Raw genomic sequence first — 23,336 nt, 5'->3', positions numbered from 1 at the left:
AAAATTACATCAGAAATGAAGAAATTAAAATTAGTCATTCTTAATGCAAGGAGGTAAAGAGTAGCTATCTGTGGTTTGCCATTATGATTAGAGTCAATAAATTGGAAGGAGCTACCTGTCTATGATTGTGCTTTTGGTACAAACAAATGTACATCTCCAAAATAAAGGAAACCGACAAATAAAAGTAAGATAATAACCAAAGCTCACCTAGCTGTAGTGATGACAAAATAAGTTATGGGAAAGAATGTTGTGTTCTTGCACTTTTAGAAAAGGACTTTCAGATGAGGATAAATAGTTGTCCTTTTTCTATTTCTCATGAAAAATAAACAACGATTCCAAAAAAAAAAGAACTTTTTTTTTCACCGATCCTCCATGTTTTATTTGATTTAGAGGAAGAAAAACAAGAATTATTGGGAACATTTTTAAACTTGAATGGAAGAAAAATACAAAAAAAATGGAATTTTTATTCTCAGAAATCATTTTTTAACTAAATAAAAATGCATTATTATTTCTGTTTTCTTTTTCTCTCATCCAAACTTACCATTAGAGGAAGAACAATTCATCACTAAACGTTTTTCTTTAACAGAATTATATTTTTCTTTCAATAGAAAAAGACCATTGTTATAGATAGGAACATATTTACGTTTCTATCTTTCCAAGCACCAAATAGAAGAGTCACTCTAGGACTAAATTTTGCAAATGATATTAGGGAATGCATGGATAATTGAATTAACCCACCTACTTTGTAGTTAAGGACAGGGACATAAGCACTCGTGGGGCTATGTAATGGTGGTTGGATCGTTGATATAAGAAAAAAAGGTAAACAAATTTTCAATCATAGCCTTGCTAATAATCCATGACCTTTCAGCTTAATGTCGGTTCATATGTAGCTTTCCAACACAGAAATCAAATGCTTATCGGATTGCTTCACCATGTGTTAACAGTAAGTAGGCCATAATTATTGTTATTTGATTGATAATAGTATTGTTTTTGGACTTTCCCCTGATTTGATAATTGATATTGCTATTAGCTCTATCAATTCTTGACAAAACACTGTTCCAACTTCTGACTTCATGTATTTTAATGTAGGGGGATAAAAGGAGCCATCCAATTTAACTACCAGTAGATATGGTACAATCATTATTAGTTAATAGTCGTCTTTCAAGATGAATGCTCAATTTGTTAAGGAATTTTACTCTCAAATAGTATAAAGTAGTTATAGGGAAATTCCCACTTTTTACTCTATCACTTGGTTAACTATATATAGTTTTTTTTTCCCTCTTTTTTAAGTGTGACTTTCGGTCAGAGAATAAAAAAGTTGTCTCATTCTTTTATCTTCATGTGTCTTTTTAATCTTGATTTAATTTTAAATTATAAAATTATAATCAAAATTATTGATAAATAAAAAGTTTTCATATCAATATAAAAATATAAATTTATCTTTATCTAATATTATCCATATCTTTTATTTATTTAAAATATATTATATATTAAAGATATAAAAAAGGTTTTTAACATTACAAAAATTTAAATGTCTTCTTATGTAATACTATTCACATGATTTTTATTTTATTTTAAATTATAATAAGCAAACAATTAATAAAAGTCTTCTTATTTTTCAATATTTTTATTTAATTCTAAAATACATAACCTTTTAGTTTTCTTTTAATTGCTATAATAAAATATACAAGTATTAACTAAAATACTAGCAATTCATGAAAAAGGTTTCCCCAAAGTCTTCATCCAAGCATGTGATAATAAATAGCAAAAATTTCACCTCATCAGAATTAATGGATTTTTACAGTTAAAATTCAAATTAAGTAGTGATCAGGCACTACAAAAAAATAATCATAAATTTAGTGACGAAAATTGTTTTTCTGTCATTAATTCTGGAGTCACAAAAATTTTAGGGCTTGGTTTCTAAAAGTTACATATAAATTATTTTTCCATTAATATTTCTCATATTGAGAGAAATTTATTCTAAAGAAATGCAAAAGATTAGGATAATAGGATTTTTTTAATCTTTCATGGCTATTAATATTGAGCATCTCTTATTAAAGACAAATTTAAAGATCAGTATTCTTTTCCTTTGTGTGTGTTTAGTTTGTCTACTTTTTGTTTATAAAAAAATGAAGATGTCTATTTGTTCAATATCTCTTGTTCAAGGTTGAAATTGTGTAAATCGTGTTTCTTTTCCTCCTGTGACCATTGCAGCCGTTGGGCCTTGTTTCAAACTATGTTTGTTTCCTTGTAATTAAATCAAAAGCAATCATTTAAGGTAAGTGTAGAAAATCACCTGCTTATTATGGGACCTATTAATGCATTTTAAATTCTCAACATGTTCACTTTAATATATATTTAGTTAGACCCACTAAATGGTGTTTTAAGTGACACAAAATCAGCATGGTGATTATGCCCTTTTGCCTTGGGTCGATATTATTTTTGTTTGCATATATACTTTAATTTGTTTATAATAACTAATAAGTAGTGGAAAAAAAAGAAATTGATGTTTGGTTTCATAGGTCTGCCAATATACAATGATTTACCACATATCTTAGCTGTGTACACTGTGACATGCTGTCCATGATGAAGATGGCCAAACACAGCCTTTCTGAGCACAGGGTTGGGTCCATGTAAGCTATTTTTGATTTGTTTGACATTGGCACATGACACAAAGTTTTAACTAACACCACAATACAAGCAATCTGACCAAACACTCTCATCACACCTTCTACTGTGTCCCAATAATCTTGCAGTATGCTTATAAACATGTGTAGCATTTGAGTATACTTCTTGTATATTTATATTTACATAACATTTCCCATTAATACTATCATAGTCTGGGAGGACCCTGAATTGGTATAGGTAGCTATAGGATGGGGCATATGTCACTTCAGCAGTATTCTAGCTTTTTAATTACTTAAACAACATGAGAAGAGAAAAAGTTGAAACTAAAATAAAACTTAGGAATTAAAGATAAATAAGATTCAATCATTTATACATAAAAAAATCACTTTATTATAGAGATCTTAATTGTACTTGTTTAACCGTTTTAACTAATTTATGTGTTTGTTTGACCAAAACAAATATGTTTAATAAAAAAGATTTATATTCCCTTACTTCATAATATTTCTAAAATATCACTTAAAGTAACTATACTTCAATTTATAATTCATTGTTTTATTGATAGTTAACACTATTTATTTTAATTTTAGTAAATATTTTATCTTTGAAAAAAAAAGAGTTAAAACTATAATTACCTAGAAAATATTTTTTAGCATAAAAAAGTAAAATTTACAAAAAGAATATATATATATATATATATATATATATATATATATATATATATATATATATATATATATATGAATATGTATTTTATGTTTGTTAATTTAGTTCAAGGGTTAATTTTATAAATAATTTTAATTCAATAAGCTAATTTAATAGATTTTAGCTTATAATTTTATTAACTATTTTTTTATCAAACAAATTCACAATAAAATTAAGGCTAAACTACACTCATGGCTTAACCAAATTTAATTTGATATACTGAATACAGGAAAGATATATTAGTAGTTAAACGCTGATGTAGTGAATCGGACTTTGTGATCTCCAATTCATTAACAGTTTATCGCAAAACGCTGATGTACTAATATAAGAAATATATTCTTTGATCAGTATATTGGAAAGATACATAAGTGGTTTTTTGTAAAATAAATTCTGTTGAAATTTTGTGTATTATCGTTGTCTAATCATTAAATTAAATTTTAGATTATTAATATATATTAAAAATAAAATGTATGGAATCTTAATTGAGGAAGATTAATTATTTGGATTCCTTAAAAAAAAATTAACTATTGGACTTTATGATGTGTGTGAGTCTAAGATGAGTTGGGCGTTCACTTGGAGCCTAGGACCCAATTTCCTATTTACACCACCCACTATATTTTTCCCCTCCCTGCACCCCCCTTCCCCTTCAATTTTAAGTCTTTCTTCTTCCTTCTCACCCCCCACCTTCTTCTTTTCCTCATTGAGCACCCCTCCTTATTCTGCCCCCGTTTCTCTTCTTTACACCCCCTTTCACTCGTCTTCTTCACACCTCCATTCTTTCCTTCATCTTCCCATTGTAGAGCTTAAGCTCCTCAACTCAACCCAATCTTCTTCACACTTTTTTTTTCTTTTCTGGTAAGTTTTTTCTTGTTTGCTCATTTCGTTTTCTTTTCATGTTGGCCAATTATTGTGTCTTCAGGCTGCACACAAAAAAAAACTTGTTTTTGTTGTGTATATGAGATATTATTATTTTTACTTATTTTAATTTTTGTTTATGTAATGCAGATACAACATGTTGCATGTACAATTTGGTAGATTTCCTAGCAAGGTTTCTTCTAGGATTGTTATAGCAACTATGACACAAGTACCAAATTCTAAGCCTTAGGTACCTATTATTGAGCCATAGATTGTTGGCCCCCTTTCTTTAGGAGGCCTTAAGCACCATTTTGTGTTGAGGTCCTATGCAAACCATATTTACCCATGGTTGTGGGAAGGACTAAACTATCAAGAGCTGAAAATGATCAGACATGGAAGCAATTACTCCTACCTCATCACAAATAAGTGAAGAGATATATGGAGAGGTCAGAGCTGGTGCCTCCTATAAAGACATGAGACATGCTATCACATAGTGGATCTTGTCTGTTTTTGTTGAGCGATGACATAAAGATATTGACTTCTTCCGTCTTCCAATTGGAGAGATGACTATCATCCTAGATAATGTGTCATATCTACAATATCTACCTATAAATGGGAGGTCATGTTCTTATCCACTACACAAGGGTGATGATGCAATTAGCTATGTGATGCCATACTCGGGGTTAGATTCGACCGGGCACATCCAATAAGACTAGGCAAAGAGTGGGTGTGACATTTGTGTATATGTCTAATACTCTAATTAATTAAAAACGTTACAGAATACGAATGTGTGATTATTTTCAACTAGAGTTGAATTAATCTTTTTAATCTTTACCATTGATCCAACTAGAGTTTAGTGCAATTAAAAACTTTATCATTGATCCAACTAGAGTTAAGTTAATAAACAAAATTATGAACAGACATTAGCTTGATTATTTTCACTTTAACAAAGAAACGGAGAAAGAAAATCAAATTGAACTAATAATAATAGAAAAGCTCGCCACCAGGGATCACCCAAAGTGCAAGTGTCTTGACTATAAAACATAGTACAATAAATAGAGAATCTCATTTTCAATACCAAAATGCAAGCACAGGTCTCATTCATTGTAAAATTAAATGCAATCACATTAAGTCCAAAGTAGTAGGAAACTTACTTAGAATAACATGGGCCCAAGAACTAACTCTCCTCCCCGGAAAACTTCTTATACAACCAACACTTTCTTCACATATTATATTATAATTTATATAGATTTACAATCCGTATAAATCATACAGATTATAAATTCGATAATAAAATAATTATGTTATAAAATAATTAATATCATTATATTTAATACTAAAATTTTTAATATATATTTAATACATATATAAATTTACATAATATATTTTTTATAATTAATTTTAATCTAATAATTATTTTTTGATATATATATATTTTTATTAAATCTATAATTTTTATTTAAAATTTATATATGTAAAAAAATACATTATTAAATCAAAATTAATTATAATAAGACAAAAAACAGAAATTTACTTAATGTAATAATTATAAAAAATTATAATTAAATTTATTAAAAAAAATTAAAAATATTTCTTAAAAAAAATAGAGGATACGAATTTGCAATTCATATGTTTATTAACATGAGTAATTTTGAAAATTTTTAAAAAATGTTAGATGTAAAAGATGTTCATGCGAAAACCCCGCAACACTCCAATAAAGTCCATGAGCAGACAACACATGTCTGTAAAATGTTTTTAGTTTTTCTTTCAGAAAAGTTGTCTTAATTGATCTTTGAAGTTATGAGTTCTTATTATTTACTTTATCAGTATGCAATGAAGATCAGAAATTTTGCAGTTAACTAAAATATTGAGAGTGGTAATTCCAATTTGGGCTAATAGCCTACGCGAGAACCTCGATAAATATGCCCTGCACGTGCTACCTTGAACTTCAGGGCTTTAATAAATAAAGTGGATAGTAGTAACAATAAGAAAGAACATTATTAAATAAAGAGACTAAACTATTTGTTTACATATTTGAATAAACGGTTGCTGAAAGAATTATCTCTGTTACTTTATTTTATTTAATAACAATGAATCTTAAATCGAATTAAATTTTGCCAAATTTTTAAGGTTTTTTATTTTTCTAGCGGTGGAACAATAATTCAATAGGAACCCTCTAGGCCACCAAATATTGCAATGCTTATTGTTGTGTAATTATAAACTTGTGTAGGATCTATTAACAATTAAGAAGATTTTGTGTATCAGCTTTAATGAATGGTTAAAATCTATTTAACTATAATTAGGCAATGGTATTTTCACGCATTACCATTAACTTAGTTTTGCCTAAGTGTTATAAATACACATTGTAATAAGTCAATTAGTGCATGTGAAAATTTTTTCTGTTTTGCATTCACTCTCTCTCAACGGCATAACTGTCAAATTCACAAAATTTGTTATTCGCTTTCTTCCCTCTCTTAAGAACTCACGTTCAAGCGTAAAATCAGTTGTATACTGATCAATTGAATTCCAACAGATTGATATCCAGAGCAAGACGATCCACGATCACGCAAGACGGCGAACATGGCAGAAACTTAAAAAACCAGTTATCAAATTCATGCAAAACTTCCAATCTTTGACGGCAACAATTATGAACGATGGACGACGCAAATGAAGGTTGTCTTTGGGTATCAGGGTGTTCTTGATGTCATTCGCAGTGGAGTGACACCGCTTGATGCAGCACCCACGGAGACGGCAAGGGCAACTCACCATGAACAATTGAAGAAAGACGACAAGGCGATATACTTTCTCCATCAATGTGTAGATTCGAATGTCTTGGAAAAGATAATTGAATATGAGATGGCCAAAGAAGCTTGGTATGTTCTTGCAACCACTTATGCCAACGATAAACAAACCAAGAAGGTGAAATTGATGACTTTAAGGCGTCAATTAGGTCAATTACAAATGGAACTAGATGAAACAGTAGCGCAATTTGTGAATAGGTTAATTGTATTAACCAACCAGATGAAGAGTTGTGGTGAAATAGTTACTGATTCAATGAAGGTTGAAAAGGTTATCATGGGTTTAACACCCAAATTTGATAATATAGTTGTTGCAATTAAACAATCTAAGGACCTAGACACGTTGAAATTGGAACAGTTAATAGGTTCGTTAGAAGCTCATGAATTGAAATTGAAGAATAGCGATGGTGTCAAGAAAGATGAGAAAGAAACTAAGAAAGCGTTGTTTACACAATCTCAGAAAAAAGGAAGTGGTGGTAATGAATCTTGGAAGAAGAAAGGTAAAGGAAAGTGGAAGAGTAACAAGAATGAGGGTGGAAATTCCAAGCAAGAATCTCAAAAGAAAAGAGGTGAAAGTGATGGCAAGGGAAAGAAGAAATCCAAGGAACACATTCAATGCTATAATTGTAAAAAATGGGGCCACTTTGCAGATGAATGTGTGAATCCTAAAGTGCCTAGGAAGAGGAATGAAGAGGCCCAGTTAGCTCGTGACTCTGATCAAGAAGTTGTTGCATTGATGGCAACAATTGATGAAGAAGTGATGGTGTTGATGATAGCTATTGAAGGTGGCGGAGTAGAATGGTGGTACTTGGATACAAGGTGCTCTAATCACATGACAAGCCATTTAGAATGATTTTGTGAAATTGACAAAACTATGAGAAGGAAGATTAGAGCACCCTGTCATGTGATTGGTGTGAACTCTATTGATAAAAAATATCTAGTTGCACAAATGTCCCATCCTCTTATGCCATTTCCACACTATATCAATAGAGTTCACACTAATCACATGACAAGCCATTTAGAACGGAGGTAATTCCTATTTTGTGTCCTTTATAGATGACTATACTAAAAAGATGTGGATTTACCTTATACAGAAAAAAGTGAAGTGTTTAGCATTTTTAAGCAATTTAAACTGTTAGTGGAAAAACAGTGTGATAGTTCAATTAAATTGCTTAGAACTGATGGTGGTGGTGAATATACTTCACATGAGTTTGAAGATATTTGTAAAAATGAGGGTATAGTTCACGAAGTAATGGCTCCATATACTCCTCAACACAATGGTACAACTAAGAGAAGAAATAGAACTCTGCTTAATATAGTAAGATGTATGTTGAGAGAGAAGAATCTTCCACATAAGTTTTGGGCAGAAGCACCATATAAAGCTACTCATATACTGAACAGGTGTCCAACCAAGAGACTAGAAGACATCACACCTGAAGAAGCATGGAGTGGTGTGAAACCAAGTGTAAAGCACTTTAGAATGTTTGGTTCACTATGTTACAAGCATGTTCCTAAATAAAATAGAAGAAAACTTGATTCTAGAGCACAAGCAATGATATTGATAGGCTATCATAGCACTGGTGCTTACAAATTGTATGATCCAATTCACAAGAAGGTCGTAGTGAGCAATGACATGATTGTAGATGAAACAAGAGAATGGAATTGGAAGGAATCAACTGAGCAAGCTACTAGTAAAGTAACTAGCATTCAACTTGACAGTGACCGAGTTGAAGATGAGGAAGAAGTGAATGTGCTTGAACCAAATGTTCTGGATGATGATAATGTGAACAATGCCAATGAAAACAATGTTGAGAATATGGTTAATGACAATGTGGAACAATTGAGAAGATCTGATAGGGTAAGATTCTCATTAGTGAGACTGCAAGGTTATGCCCTGTACCCTACAGGCTTGTGTGAAGATGTTACTGATATAATGCACTTGGTTCTCATGGCAGAGTCAGAAACTATATCACTTTATCAAGCACTTTCAAATCCAAAGTGGAAAGAAGCAATGGTGGAGGAATTAAGGTTAATTGAAAAGAATGAAACTTGGCAGATGGTGAATCTACCAAGTAATAAGAGAGCCATTGATGTGAAATGGGTCTACAAGACTAAGATGAAGCCAAATGGTGAGATTGCAAAATATAAAGCTAGGTTGGTTGCAAAGGGTTTCTTGCAACAACCTGGACTTGACTTTAATGAGATATATGCTCCAGTTGCAAGGATTGAGACTGTGAGATTAATAGTAGCATTGGCAAGTTTGAGAAAATGGAGTTTGAATAAACTTGATGTCAAATCTGCATTTCTCAATGGGCCATTAGAAGAGGAGGTTTATGTGAAGCAGACACTTGGCTTTAAGAAGAAGGGTATGGAAAACAAAGTAATGAAGTTGAAGAAGACTTTGTATGGACTCAAGCACGCACCTCGTGCTTGGAATAAGAAAATTGATGCCTCACTGTAGAAGCTAAATTTCACTAAGTGTTTAACTGAACATGGTGTGTATGTAAGATTGAACATAAATGATGACTTGATAATCATTTGCTTGTATGTGGATGACCTGTTAGTGACAGGGAGTAATGAACAAGAGATGGTGAAGCTTAAGAGGCAACTGATGACTGAGTATGAGATGACTGATCTAGGAAAATTGTCTTATTTCCTTGGCATGGAATTTGTGTCCTGTGAAAAAGGAATTTTTCTGCATCAGAAGAAGTACATTACAAATGTACTCAAGAGGTTTAAAATGCTTGAGTGCAAACTTGTATCTACACCAGCTGATATTACTGTGAAATTGCAAAAAAATGCCACTGATGAAGGTGTTGACTTTACATTGTTTAGACAGTTGATTGGCTCACTTAGATATGTCTGTCACTCAAGGCCAGACATAGTTTATAGTGTTGGAGTAGCAAGTAGATACATGGAAGTGCCTAAGAGAACTCACATGGTGGTTGCAAAGAGAATACTTAGATATCTCAAGGGCACAATCAATTGAGGAATTTTATTTCCTAGTACAAAAGGACCTGAACTACTGAGTTAGTATGATACATTGATGTTGATTGGAGTGGAGATACAGAAGACAGGAAGAGTACTTTTGGTTACATTTTCATGATGGGTAAGGCTCCAATAGCATGGTGTTTGAAGAAGCAAGATGTTGTAGTATTGTCAAACTGTGAAGCTGAGTACATTGTTGCAGCATTTGGTGCAAGTCAGGCACAATGGCTACAAATGTTGTTGCATGGACTGAAAGTGAAGTGTGAAAGTGCTATGAGGTTGAAAGTGGATAACAAGTCAGGTATTGATCTAGCAAAGCATCCAATTGCTCATGGAAGGAACAAGCATATAAAGATCAAGTATCATTTCCTAAGAGATCAAGTGACCAAAGGGAAACTAGTAGTGGAGCATTGCAGTATAGAAGATCAGTTAGCAGATATGCTAACAAAGGGCTTGAAGATCAGCAAGTTTGAAGGTACGAGGAGCAAAATAGGAATGCTAAGCCTTGCAAGTTTGAATTAAGGAAGAGTATTGTTGTGTAATTACAAACTTGTGTAGGACCTATTAGCAATTAAGAAGACTTTGTGTATCAGTTTTAGTGAACGGTTAAAATCCATTTAACTGTAATTAGGCAATGGTATTTTCACGCGTTACCATTAGCTTAGTTTTGCCTAAGTGTTATAAATACACATTGTAATAAGTTAATTAATGTGTGTGAAAATTTTTCCTATTTTACATTCACTCTCTTTCAACGACATAACTGTCAAATTCACAAAATCTGTTATTCGCTTTCTTCCCTTACTCAAGAACTCACATTGAAACGTAAAATAGTTGTACGATGATCAATTGAATTCCAACAGTGCTAATATATGATTCAGTATACAAAATAGAAAGAAATCCCTTTTTCAGGAGATAAACTTCAACCTCACCCTTCTTTCACGTGATATTTCATCTTTGTGCTCCATGCCGACTTACATTGTCCGTGATATACTTCAATCCCTCCCTCTCCTTTTCTAACCCCCTTTACCATTTATTGTAGAATATCTGTGCTTATTGAGTAAAGAAAAAAATATTCATAAAAACTAAATTCAAGAATCAGAATTTACAACAACTTATACATATTACTCAATTAATTAAGCATCATCTCCTTAATATATAAATACAGAAATATGAATTGATAAGAAACTTTAATTTAGATAATTTAATAATTATGTGACACGATTCAAACTTTTCTTATCCCAACTAGGCCAAATATTACAGTTATCAAAATTTAAATGTAACCTAATTTTTCGGCTGAGACACTTCTGTCATGACTGCCGGCAAATATACTTTCATTTCAATAAATTCTATAATTCCAGATTAGGCAGGTAAAAACTAAGATTATATTTAACTTAATCTTGGATTTCATTAGATAATTTGTTTTAAGTTAGTACTGAGAATTTGAGATTGATTTGCGTACCAAATTATGCTAGGAAACCAACGAAGTGAGAAGGTAACATTACAGGAAAAAAACCAATATGCAGTCTAACAAGTTCCACAAGTCTAATTCACATAATTAATTATGTAGAAACAGACAAATGCTAATTAATGTTCTATATTTTTAAATTAACGAAATCAAGTTTTTCCAAGGAATATTTATAGTATCCAAGTAAAAGATGCTGCTTTGAATAGCACTGTGTGACATGCTCTATAATTCACATGAAATTGTCTACCAAACAACTTATAGAATACCCATAAGAATTAGTGATCATGCCAAAATTCTCCTTATTTCGATATGGAATTTTTTAATCAACTAGGTATGAGAAAAGTTGTGATCAGTACTCATGACTTGAAATTGTCTAATTCAAACAGTCAAAGGAAGAAGCACCCTGGAGTTTGCTTCCTTTGCAATTAATTAATCTTTGATCATGAGAGGCTGAGCCATCGACACAAATTTATGGTTGACTAATTAAGAACTCAAGAGCGTCATTCAATATGTTATGTGCGTTGTATGCACAAATAGACAAGTTGGTCAAAGCTAGAAAGCAAATAAGAAATTCTTGGCGCAGCCAAGACGAAATTGCTTTGAACATGTCCAGAAAATTAGGGACAAGGCACACAGTAGTTTTAAATTCCTTTTAATTTGTTTCATGTTTGTTCCAATAGTCCAACCCAAAACATGGAGAAAGTACTTTGTTCCATCGTTCAAAAGATTAATTCGTGTCTCATATGGATCATGTTCAATGTTCACATGTGAGGATGAGAGTGAAACTCAAACAAAACATACCAACGTGTTTGAACCGGTACACTCCTCTTTAGTATAGAACCTTTGGGGGGGGGGGGGGGGGGGTTCTATTTTACTGTTTCTCTCATTTGTCAAAATCTACTCAACCGTTAAGAAACTTTTGAATCTCAATAATTTAATTTTGAACAAAACTTCAACTTAATTCTTTCATAAATATCAAAATGAAATTATAATTTTAATTGGAGAATAACAAATTGATTTGTCAACAGAAATTAAATCGATTGATAATAAATGAACTCAAATTTCATGGATGTGGATCACTTTCTCTTATATGTGAGAATTTTGTTAACGAAATCCAACTCACATAAATTTTTAATCATTAAAAAAAAAACAAATTGACCTAGGTCTTATCTTTAACTTTTTCCATGCTTTCAAAATCAAATATGGGCCAGCCAAGGTAAAACTAGATTGAATATCCCACCCAAAGAACTTTAAACAAAATAGATGAAAGAGAAATTTATATAATTTTTCACATCTAAAATTATTATTAAAAAATTCACGACACACCCCTATAAAAGGGGGAGTCCCCATCAATTCAAGAGATACCCATTTCATTATCATCATAAAAGCCATAGCGTAAAAGCAATATCCCACAAAAGAAACCAACAAACAGCTTAATCATCAAGAATACACTCACATACATACATACATAGAACACCTCTATTGTTATAAATTCCTAGCTATATATTTTCTTAAGCAGCCACACCATGCAACGTAACATGGCAATGAGCTTCTTCCAGCGCAGGTTCTTCAGCCAGCAAAGGCGAACACAAATGGTGGCAAGGCGAGTGTTGGAGCCGTGTGACGTGTTCCTGAACCATAGGAGCATGGACACAAAGAAAACAGTGGCCACGTTGCTCTATGACCATTTGAAGAGGCACGGTTTCAACCCTTTCTTGGACAACAAGAACATGAAGCCAGGGGACAAACTGTTTGAGAAAATCAATAGGGCTGTTATGGAGTGCAAGATTGGGGTGGCGGTTCTCTCGCCACGCTACACGGAGTCCTATTTTTGCCTCCATGAGCTTGCACTTCTTCTGGGGTGCAACAAGAAGGTCATTCCCATCTTCTGTGATGTAAAGCCTTCGCAGTTGCGCGTTGTCAACAACCCTAAGTGGTCTGAAGATGAACTTAGACGCTTCAGACGGGCTCTTGAGGAGGTTAAGTTCACCGTGGGACTCACGTTCAACTCCTCAAAAGGGTAAATTTTTCTAAATCTTTTTGACAATGCCTTTGTTTCATTTCTATATGCACCGTCTTAATAGTTTTACACATGGATTAGTCAATCAAGAAAACATGTTAATGTGGTTTTTATTATAACTATAAACTAACATAGTATAATGCAGTTTTATCATGTCTAATTGTTCGACAATTTTACACTAATAATATATATTAGGTACCATTAAACTTACATATAAAAATTAATAAATTTATTATAGATAATAATTTTATAGTTAAATAATAATGTAAAAACTTTTATAGTATAGGTGCGTACTATTTACTCATTTAATTATATATCTATTTGGCTTTTCATCTTTATAAATATATATGCCTATGCTGACATTGCTTTTGTATAAGGGTAATGGAATAAATAATATGATTTATTAGCAATAAAGTATTACATATGTATATTAAAGTGAGAATGGGATACCCTAGGTTTAGGAAATAATGACATGCTAGAATTCTCAATTCAGATGCATCATATGCATTTGAAAGTTTCCACATGTTAATTTGCTGTTAATTAACTAAGTTCCATGTATATGACTTATCCGATTGTAAGTTGAAGAAATTCTTATATTCAATTTGTTTGTGGTGAAATGCAGGAACTTTTCTGAAATTGTGAATAGTAGTTCTGACATCATCATTGGCAGCATGATAGAGCTCAAGAATGAAGAGCGGATGCAGCGTAAAAACTTACAAATTCCTCTTTAGAAAGTGTTGAAGAATTCTATTTCTCTGTGTAATATGATTTAGATCCTTCTATTTCTCTGTTAATAAGGACATAAATACCTAATTAATAATTGTTTGTTCATTGATTTAATTCTTATTTCCATAAGGTCATAAAAAATAACATCAGATTCTCTTATTTTTGTACCGTGCATGATATAGCAAAAGATATGTAAAGTGCTTCTGTTTTTGCAATTATATATACTGCTGCTGTTGTATTAATTCTTTTAGTTAAAGGTAAATAAAAAGGTGTATTATAATTTTAAAGAAAACATTAGATAATTTCATAATATAATTTTTATTTCTTTAATTAATGATTCATTTATTCTTCTTATGTATTATTCTCATTAAATATTTATTAAGAGTAACATTGAAAAAAATATTTAATCCAAATTAATTTTGTAAAATGATATATATTTTAATTTTTTAAAACGTTATATATTCTATAAAACGGGATACTAAAAAATAAAAAAGATGATTAATAAAACATGATTTAACGTGAAAACGAAAACGACCTGATCGACATAGTCTAGAAAAATAATCTTTACTACTACACAATAAGATAAAGGTATCTTTCAACTTTCTATATCGCTTGAGATATATCTTTCTCATTCTTCTCTCTCTTTTGTAAAATAGTTTGTCACAACCTTAATTAAAAAAGATAATGAGCCCTTTGCCATTTAAGATAGATGTTTTAATCTTCCTAAAACCTTTTACTTTAACCTTCTCATTTTAGAAAAAAGTCATCTGTTTTCTTCAACATAATGGCATATATACACAATAGAAAATGATTCTGATCTTCCTTGAAATTAACAGCAAATATACTTTTCTTTTACTTAATTTAAAAATTACATCTGACTCCCAAATACCTCTCGTTTTTGCTTTATAAATTATTATTTAAAAGGAAAAATGTCATGATAATGTAAAGAAAAAAAAAAAACTGTTATGTAATACCAGCAGAGTAAAATTTGCCCAGGTGAAATTCAAACCAGCAAAATGAGACTAAGGTTTAGACCAGAGAACAAAGGTCAACCCAAAGAGACTATAGGGGATACGAAATGTTTATGCTTCCTCTCTTCATGATGACTAGTATTATAATAAGACAAATGTTTATTAGTATTTTTAGGATATCAATTAAGAAACTATAAATATTTTTATTAAGAGATAAAAAAATTATGTAATTTATGATTATTTTTATACTCTTTTATAACTTTCACAATAATTTATTTATTTATTTTTAGTTTCTTAATAAATGATCTAAAGACAATAATTAGTAAGACCTTTGTAATAAACGTGGAGTCGGTCTTGTGTAATAATTAAGGTTGTTTTGCTTATTCGGCTGTTACACATTAATGTTGTTTAGGTCAGCTAGCTTAGAATAGACAGGTAGTTAAGCATAGCAAGAACATAAATGGTGACATGGCCTATATGTACTCTCATACCATAGCAATTGCGTTGGCCAAAGGAGTATTTAGGGGGTTGATCTTAGTGGTGCATACATTGGTACGGTTCATGACTCGCCAACATACCAAATTATACTCCTAATATTTTATAGAGAACAATTTTTATTGTGTGAAATTAATTAGAATTACAAACATATGTCAATATATAATATTAGTCTAATTGAAGGGAGTTTAGATTTACAATTCCTTACTCAGGTTTCTGATTGTGTTTTGCAAGATTAGTCCCTCACTTATTAAACGAAGGATATTCTGATGTAAAAAAAGCAATTAAATATTTACTTTTAAATAGATATGGGTTTTGTGAACAGTATTTTTAGAACATTGATTAAAAAATTAAAAAATATATATTTTAGAAGTCATGAGTAACACAATTTTATGCATCTCAATAAAAATCTTACTCTTTTTAGTTTGTTAACCAATATTTTAAAAAGATTAACATTTGTAAATACGTATTAATAACTTATTAATTCTTAGTTAGCATTTCATAAAGAGTATCTATATTTTACATGAGAACTTATATTGAATTCGTATTGGCACTACTATACACACACAAAATGTATAGAAAAATTTAATAAAAAAATATATCATTCGATGTTATATGAATTTAAAGTTGTTATATATTTTTAATGAAAATATATCATTTTTTTTGTATTTTAAAATTTTATATATAGACTACTCTTTATTTATGAATTTTAATTTTTAATAAAACAAAATATATATTATGCATTTTACACACAAAGTATTTTTTAGGTCATTGTATTATTAATGTGAAATATCCATTAACTTCATGGATGAATAGTTTTCATCAAAATATTACTTTAAGGATTTGAGTCTAGTTTCACAAAAAAGAGATGTTAATACATAAAAAAATGTTTTAGTTATGCTAAAATAAAACTTCTATTTTACTTTTTTTAATTAAGAGTATTTGAAAAAAAATCAAACATTTGACTCAACTATTAAAAGATAAGTTTTATTTTCTTTAATAAAAAAATTCAGCACATATATTTTAATGCCAATTGAAAGAATACTCTATTTTTTCATGTTTTTAATTATTAAATGAAATAAATTATTGAAAGTAATTTTATATTTTTAAGATATTAAATATATTTTTATATTTAATATTTTCTATATAAAATATTTAAAGAAAAACACATTGTAAATTATAACATTACTTCAATTAAAAATCAAAGTTAACTTGTTGCTATCATAACGTGCAGTTTCTCTCTCCCTCTCTTGCTGAATAATTGACAAATCACAAGTTTTGATTTTTCTCATTGAAATACTAAGAATTAGTAATTTACATGCATTTTCTGTTTAATTTTTTTAATTCATCATTTAATAAAAATTTCTTGTGTTGTGACGTTACTTTAAGGAATAGAATTATGCAACAATAAGGTAAATTTTTATTTAAATGTTTATGTCAAAAAGATTATACTAACATTACATATAACTTAAATTCATAAAATAAATATAAGTTTTTATTATAAATTATTTTTAAAAAATTGATTGAAATCATTAGTTTGGGTTAACCAAAAGTCGAATTAAATAGATTTCTCAAGACTAATCATTTTAAATGTTTAAGAATTCTAATTGATTGAGCATATATTTAGAATGTTTTTATTTGCATTTTAATAGAAATAGAAAGGAGTAGAAGTTTTTTTTTTTTTTTGCTTTATTCTCAAACCAGTAGTTGAATCATGTTGGACTGTTTGAGTGCCCTGTTAAATGAGTTTTTTTTTTTTTTTTGACAAAAGACTGTTAGATGAGTTTAATAATTTTTTTATTAATAAAATACTGGCACTGACAGATAAATAATGATACAGTAATAATTAGATAAATTTGAATATAATTCTTATGTTGTTTTTTTTCTAATGTGTACATAATTGTAATATATTTATTTAATTTTTTTTGCTCTTTTTAAAGTTCTTAACAATGTTTTCAATCATATACCATTTTTTTTAAAAAAAATTCCTTCATTATTTTTGTTTTTTTTATATTTTTTTTTTCAATTCGTTCTGACGAAGGATGTGTTTAGTGGGCAAGAAATTTGAAGAGGAGACAAGAAGAGCGTGGACTGTGTAGAAATATGAGAACTCACTTGGTTTGGTAGGATAGAAAGAGCCTATAAATTTTTGAAATTTTAATGTGACCAGTGTGCAATATTTTCACGTTCATGTGAGTGGAAAGGGAGGAAACACTCCACATAACTTTACCGACACAATCTTGTTCATCTTACTTTTTTGCCTGTTTCATATGTATGGTTTGAAAAGTCAAAATAATTATAAAATAAAAGTACAAATAAAAAATACAAATGTATCAAAGGATAAAAATCTATTTTTATATCATCTTATTTATCTAATAAATTTAATTTCAAATATTTCTCTATATTTTTAGTTTATTTTTCTTCTACGAACAATTTTTATTTTTCTTTCTTTTTCTTTTTTCATCTACCTACTTCTCTCCCATCTTTGTTGCCCGCAACTGTAAAATTTATATCATCCAATCATAATTTATCACATATATAATAAATTGTTAATTTTATGATAATTATTTTAAAATTTATATTAACAATAATTCCTAATTAAACGACAATACATATCAAAACTAATTTCAAATATATATTTTATCTTCAAAGTTTAAACACACTTCTAAAATATATTTGATATTTTTTTTTTTAGTTCTATCTTGAATTTCAATCTTTTCTAAAAGAAATTATAAGTAATTAAAAACAAAATATATCATAATATAAATTATTTATCATAAATCTAAAATAAATTTATAAGTACAAATCTATTTATTAATTATAATATAATTTATATATTTTAAAATTTAATTATATAAAATAAACATTTATCTTGTACAATGTACCAACTAAACTACTATAATATATATATATATATATATATATATATATATATATGTTATTAATAGACACTTATTTAATAAATTGTTAATTTGCTCTAAAAAAGTTGTTAATTAAATTGTCTTTCTAAACACATCCATTTTTCTTTTGTGAGATTAGAAAATTATCTTCTCCCTCTAACAATCCTTGATCATAAGAAAGAAAACTCTTAGGATTATGATTATCTGATGAGCACCACGGTTACCATCAATGTCCATGCATAAAGTAATGTGATTATCTTATATTATCTTTAATGGCGATATATTATATAAAATAACTGCAGTGAATCTTTAATGCGGCGATATAATTATATAAAGTAAACATTTATATAGGTGCGTACGTAGTTTAATTTAGAATGCAAATCCACTACGATCACATTTAACTTGACGATATATTATCTGGTGAGCCTGATCACCAAATTACGTGTCATGTCATGCATATATATTGTTCAGAATGATCTTCTATCTTCTATCTTATATTGAACTAAAGGCTCAAATGATTGTTATAACTGAGATAATGGAAATGCGAGGCACCTTTGATGCTCAACTCTAGGACCATGTTAATAATGTAAAATAGAGCTTCTTTACTCTAAAAACTTATTTAACTGGCTTTGCAGGAGCAACTTTGTGAAAGGGAGCACACAATTCATGAGCTTGAAAGGAAAGTGGAAGATAAAATCAGAGAGCTGCATTATATTGTTCTGGTATGTCAATAGAAAGCCCAAGGCTTTAGTTCCTGTGGTTATAAAAAAATATTATATTGACATATTTCTTCACCGGTAAAATCTTTAAAAATATTGCTGAGAATTCACTATGCTTACCAAAAAGTTGGAAAATGATTAGAGTTTTGTTACTTAGGAGTACTCTTGGTAAATGCTCAATGTAACACAATTTGCTTCAACCATAACTATTAATTACTAATGCTAAGATATGGCTAATTATTCATTTCTGTTTAGGTATTCTCTCTTGACATATAATTTCAAAATATTTCTGACTTATGCATCTTTTCTGCTTTGTGTATAGATCTTGCCTACGTTTCTGCTTTATGTAAACTTTATCTCAATCTTCAGTAACATTGGAATTAACTTATCATGTACTCATTCATTGCAATTGATTTTATTTATTAATAATAACAAACCTGAAAGTATATAATTATAAATTTACAAAATTACTTGGTGAATGGACAAAACTTAGGTGTGGTTTTTTTAGGTGTTTTCATATTGTTTTCTGATCAAAATTAGAGTTTTACCTTACTAATGTGCGTAATAAAAATATGCATAAAGGGTAGTATAAGTTATTGAAATGAAATTTCAATTCTAATTAGAGAATAACATAAAAAACACTTAGAGAACTGAATGTAAGTTTTGTTCTTTCTGAATTTATAGGTATGATTTGGTTTTCACTATTGTTTGGACAGCGAATTAAATTATGAAAAGAATGACTTAAGTACAATATTGATAATCATAACTATACTGTACATGCAGATTGGGCTTCTATTCTTCATATCCGGCTTTTGGGGTTTCTTCCCTCTCTTTCAAGCCATTTTCACTATTCCCTAAGAGCTATTGATGCTAGAGAAAGAAAGATCTTCAGGAATGTACAGGCTCTCCTCGTACTTCATGTCAAGGGTGGTAGCTGACCTTCAAATGGAACTTAGTCTTCCCTCCATATTTATTCACACCCTCTTACTCCATGTCTTAGTCTCACAGGACCTCGGCGCTTCTGTCATGGATCAAAAGATGCAACCACATTGTCCTCACTGCTCCTGCTGTGTTTCTTGCTTGCTGGTGGTTTTTATGTTCAGCATGTTCTGGTGTTTATTTCATGGGTGAAGTACATTTCCATCAGCTACTACAACTACCAGCTCTTTATCGCGTCTCAGTATAGCAATGGCGAGACATACCCTTGTTCTACTGGCCAGTGTCAAGTTGCGGAATTTCCTTCTATAAAGCAAACAGGGTTTCATTTCAATTTGCAGGAGCAAGTCATGGCTGCATCTGCTCTAGTGATAATGATGATAGATTACAGACTTATAGCCTATGTTGCTCTTATGAGGATTGGTGTGACAAAGAAATAGACTAGTGTTCTAAAATTAGAAGGAAATTAGATATTGATTTTCTTCCATAAAAAAGGTATTGTTCTAGTTCTGTAGTGTGGAACATTGCTTCATGTGCAAGGGAACTAGCTAGTTAATGTGAAACTTGGCAAGCTGGAAGTCGAAGGCAACTAGGAAGGGACACCAATCACTACAAAAAAATATATCTTTTGTGATGAATAAAATTATGATTAAAAATTTAAAAAATCGTCAATAAAAATATTTAACATCGATTTAAAAAAAAATCGATGTAGTTAGTGACATTTAATATCGATTTTTTTAAAAAACCAATGTTGATATATAAATTTTTAGTCTTTTTTTCATAATTCTTATCATATAATATTGATTATTTAAATAATTGATATTGTATTTATTAGTTAATATCGATTTTAAAAAACCGATGTTAACGATGATACTTTCTATATTGGTACTTTCAACATCAATTATTAACCTATATTAAAAATCTTAAATAACCGATATAAAAATCTTATTTTTTATTAGTGCAAATAATATACCCAAGCACCATAATGGATCATTAAGCAGAGGTATTGTTTGGGCTGAGGAAGCTCCTTCCTTCTTTCTAATTGACTCATCTTGTCTTCTTTATTTCTAAGTGAGGTGTTACATTTGTTTTATGATGTATGTATCCACTAGAAATTGGTTGCAATGGGCTGTTTTTATATCGTTGTCTAAAATCTAAGGGAAACAATTTCTGGCGGAAAATGATTTAAAAGATTTTAAAAGTTAAGCTATCAATTTTTTGGCCGTTTCTAAAGGCCAAAAAGAAAAACAATAACCTTTAACGGAGGAATTTGACAGTAATAACTAAAAATCAAACAAAAAAATTAGTTTGGAGACCATGAACAGCCAATATTTAATTGAGAAACTAAAAATAAAATAAAAGAATAATTGAGAGATTAAAAACATATTTTATCCTAAAAATTATATATGTAGTGATTTCTAATTAAGTAGTTGATGTTATAAAAATCTTTACACTTTTCTTCAAAAAAATAATCTTTAAACTTAACATCAAAATTAAATTCAAAATACTATTCATTAAATTATCGGTATGAGATTTATTAATAGTCATACTAATAGAATAATATACCGATAATACATATTAATTTTATACGAACAAAATTATATATTAACATAATTTAACATATTATTAGTATAAATTATAATATTTACTACTATATCAATAGCTCAATTTTCATCAATAAAGTCTATTCTTATAGGAACAACTAATCTATATTTTTGTTTTTGTAGTAATCCATCATTATCATAATTTTATTAAAAGAAAAGGATTTAAAAAGGACAATTCTTGTAGTTGTCCTACCGATGTCGGTATAGTCAATAAACTTGAAAAAGATTTGCAGCATACAAAATTTTCTTGGGTGCATGTTGATGGCAGTCTCTATCCAAGTTGTTGCAGCAAAGGATGGGTTAATTGGTCAAGTTTACTTCAGAATCTACGTCAAGACTTGACAATTACATTGAAAGAAAGCACCCTATACTTTCCAAAGGCACGTGGGAAAATATTCATCGCTTGAAATTAGAAAGCTGAAAACATGGAACACCGGGATTAGTGGAGCTTGTCTACTGATTGTTACGGTAAATTCCCAATCCCTCAATTTCAAAATATATAAAGTTTTAGAGAAAAAAATTATTCCTAAATATATATGATTTTACAAAATCAATGATACATTAATATATATATATTAAGAATACTCTTAATATATATATATTAAGAATACTCTTAATATATACTTAGTGGAAATAATACATAAACAAAATAAATGAATCATTAATTAAAGAGATAAAAAATATATATTAGAAAGTTATCTAATTTTTCCTTTGAAATTCAATAAATTAATTGTATTCTTTAATACTTATACAAAAACCTTAAACATCATATATTCTTAAACAGAAAAAATTATATTATTATCTCCGAACCAAACTATAAGTAAAAAAAAATTATAAACTGAAATTGTAAATTTTTTTATATAATCATCAAATCACAATTCACTATAAATATAAAATTGTTAATTTTTAAAGTAATTATTTTAAAGTGATTTGTGATTAGATGTGTACATAATTTTCTTATTTGTAATAATGTGAAAAGAAAGTCTAACTTTAATAAGTTATTTAAGAATAGTAATGTTGAATTTCTTGACCCATTGTCTTAGATTAGTCACTTCTATTTTTCAATGGAGGCAAGGGATATAATGATAGAGCGTCACCTTGATGTGGTGGAAGTTATCCGTTAGAGTCTAATTATTTCTAAATCCAATGTAAATTTTTTTATTTGTATGATGTGATCGTGCATAGGCATTAAAGAAAAAAAATCTATATGTAAATATGTGATGAACTAAAATATACATAAATTTTTGCTAATTCTCTCTTTCTCTTAAAAAAACTAATTATCTCTTATTTAATGATATATTTTTTAAAATATCATTCATTTAATTAGAATTTTATTTTCAATTAATTCTTTTTTTGCCCAATACAAATAAATATAAATATACAGGGTAATTTTGGCTTGTTTGTTTTTTCTTATAATTTATAAAATAAGGTGATTCGAGTTAATCTGATTTCAATTGTTCATATCAATTCTTTTAAAATCAATTAAATTCAATAAATATTAAATCTCTAGCAACGTTAAATAGGGTCTA

At 29.3% G+C, this 23,336-nt stretch overlaps 2 protein-coding genes across 2 annotated transcripts; both read left to right on the top strand.

Moving 5' to 3' along the window:
• The first annotated feature begins 9,570 nt into the window (after nt 1–9,570).
• LOC114379045 (uncharacterized mitochondrial protein AtMg00810-like) lies at nt 9,571–9,972 on the top strand. Its single transcript, XM_028337601.1, has one exon. The coding sequence runs from the start codon at nt 9,571–9,573 to the stop codon at nt 9,970–9,972; it is 402 nt and encodes a 133-aa protein (XP_028193402.1).
• Nucleotides 9,973–12,852: 2,880 nt separating this feature from the next.
• On the top strand, nt 12,853–20,643 carry LOC114379044. The gene is made up of 4 exons (XM_028337600.1): nt 12,853–13,456; nt 14,079–14,161; nt 20,051–20,178; nt 20,371–20,643. The coding sequence occupies exons 1-4, from the start codon at nt 12,963–12,965 to the stop codon at nt 20,641–20,643; spliced, it is 978 nt and encodes a 325-aa protein (XP_028193401.1). The 5' UTR covers nt 12,853–12,962.
• Nucleotides 20,644–23,336: the final 2,693 nt, after the last annotated feature.

Source organism: Glycine soja, chromosome 12 (genome assembly GCF_004193775.1).
Source record: "Glycine soja cultivar W05 chromosome 12, ASM419377v2, whole genome shotgun sequence".
NCBI lineage: Eukaryota > Viridiplantae > Streptophyta > Magnoliopsida > Fabales > Fabaceae > Glycine > Glycine soja.
This window is presented reverse-complemented; position numbering and strand designations above follow the sequence as displayed.

Coding starts and splice junctions, on each gene's coding strand:
- LOC114379045 (XM_028337601.1), top strand. CDS start 9,571: ATGGTGAAGCTTAAGAGGCAACTGATGACTGAGTATGAGATGACTGAT.
- LOC114379044 (XM_028337600.1), top strand. CDS start 12,963: ATGCAACGTAACATGGCAATGAGCTTCTTCCAGCGCAGGTTCTTCAGC. Junction 13,457..14,078: donor ACGTTCAACTCCTCAAAAGG/GTAAATTTTTCT, acceptor GGTGAAATGCAG/GAACTTTTCTGAAATTGTGA. Junction 20,179..20,370: donor GGAATGTACAGGCTCTCCTC/GTACTTCATGTC, acceptor TTTTATGTTCAG/CATGTTCTGGTGTTTATTTC.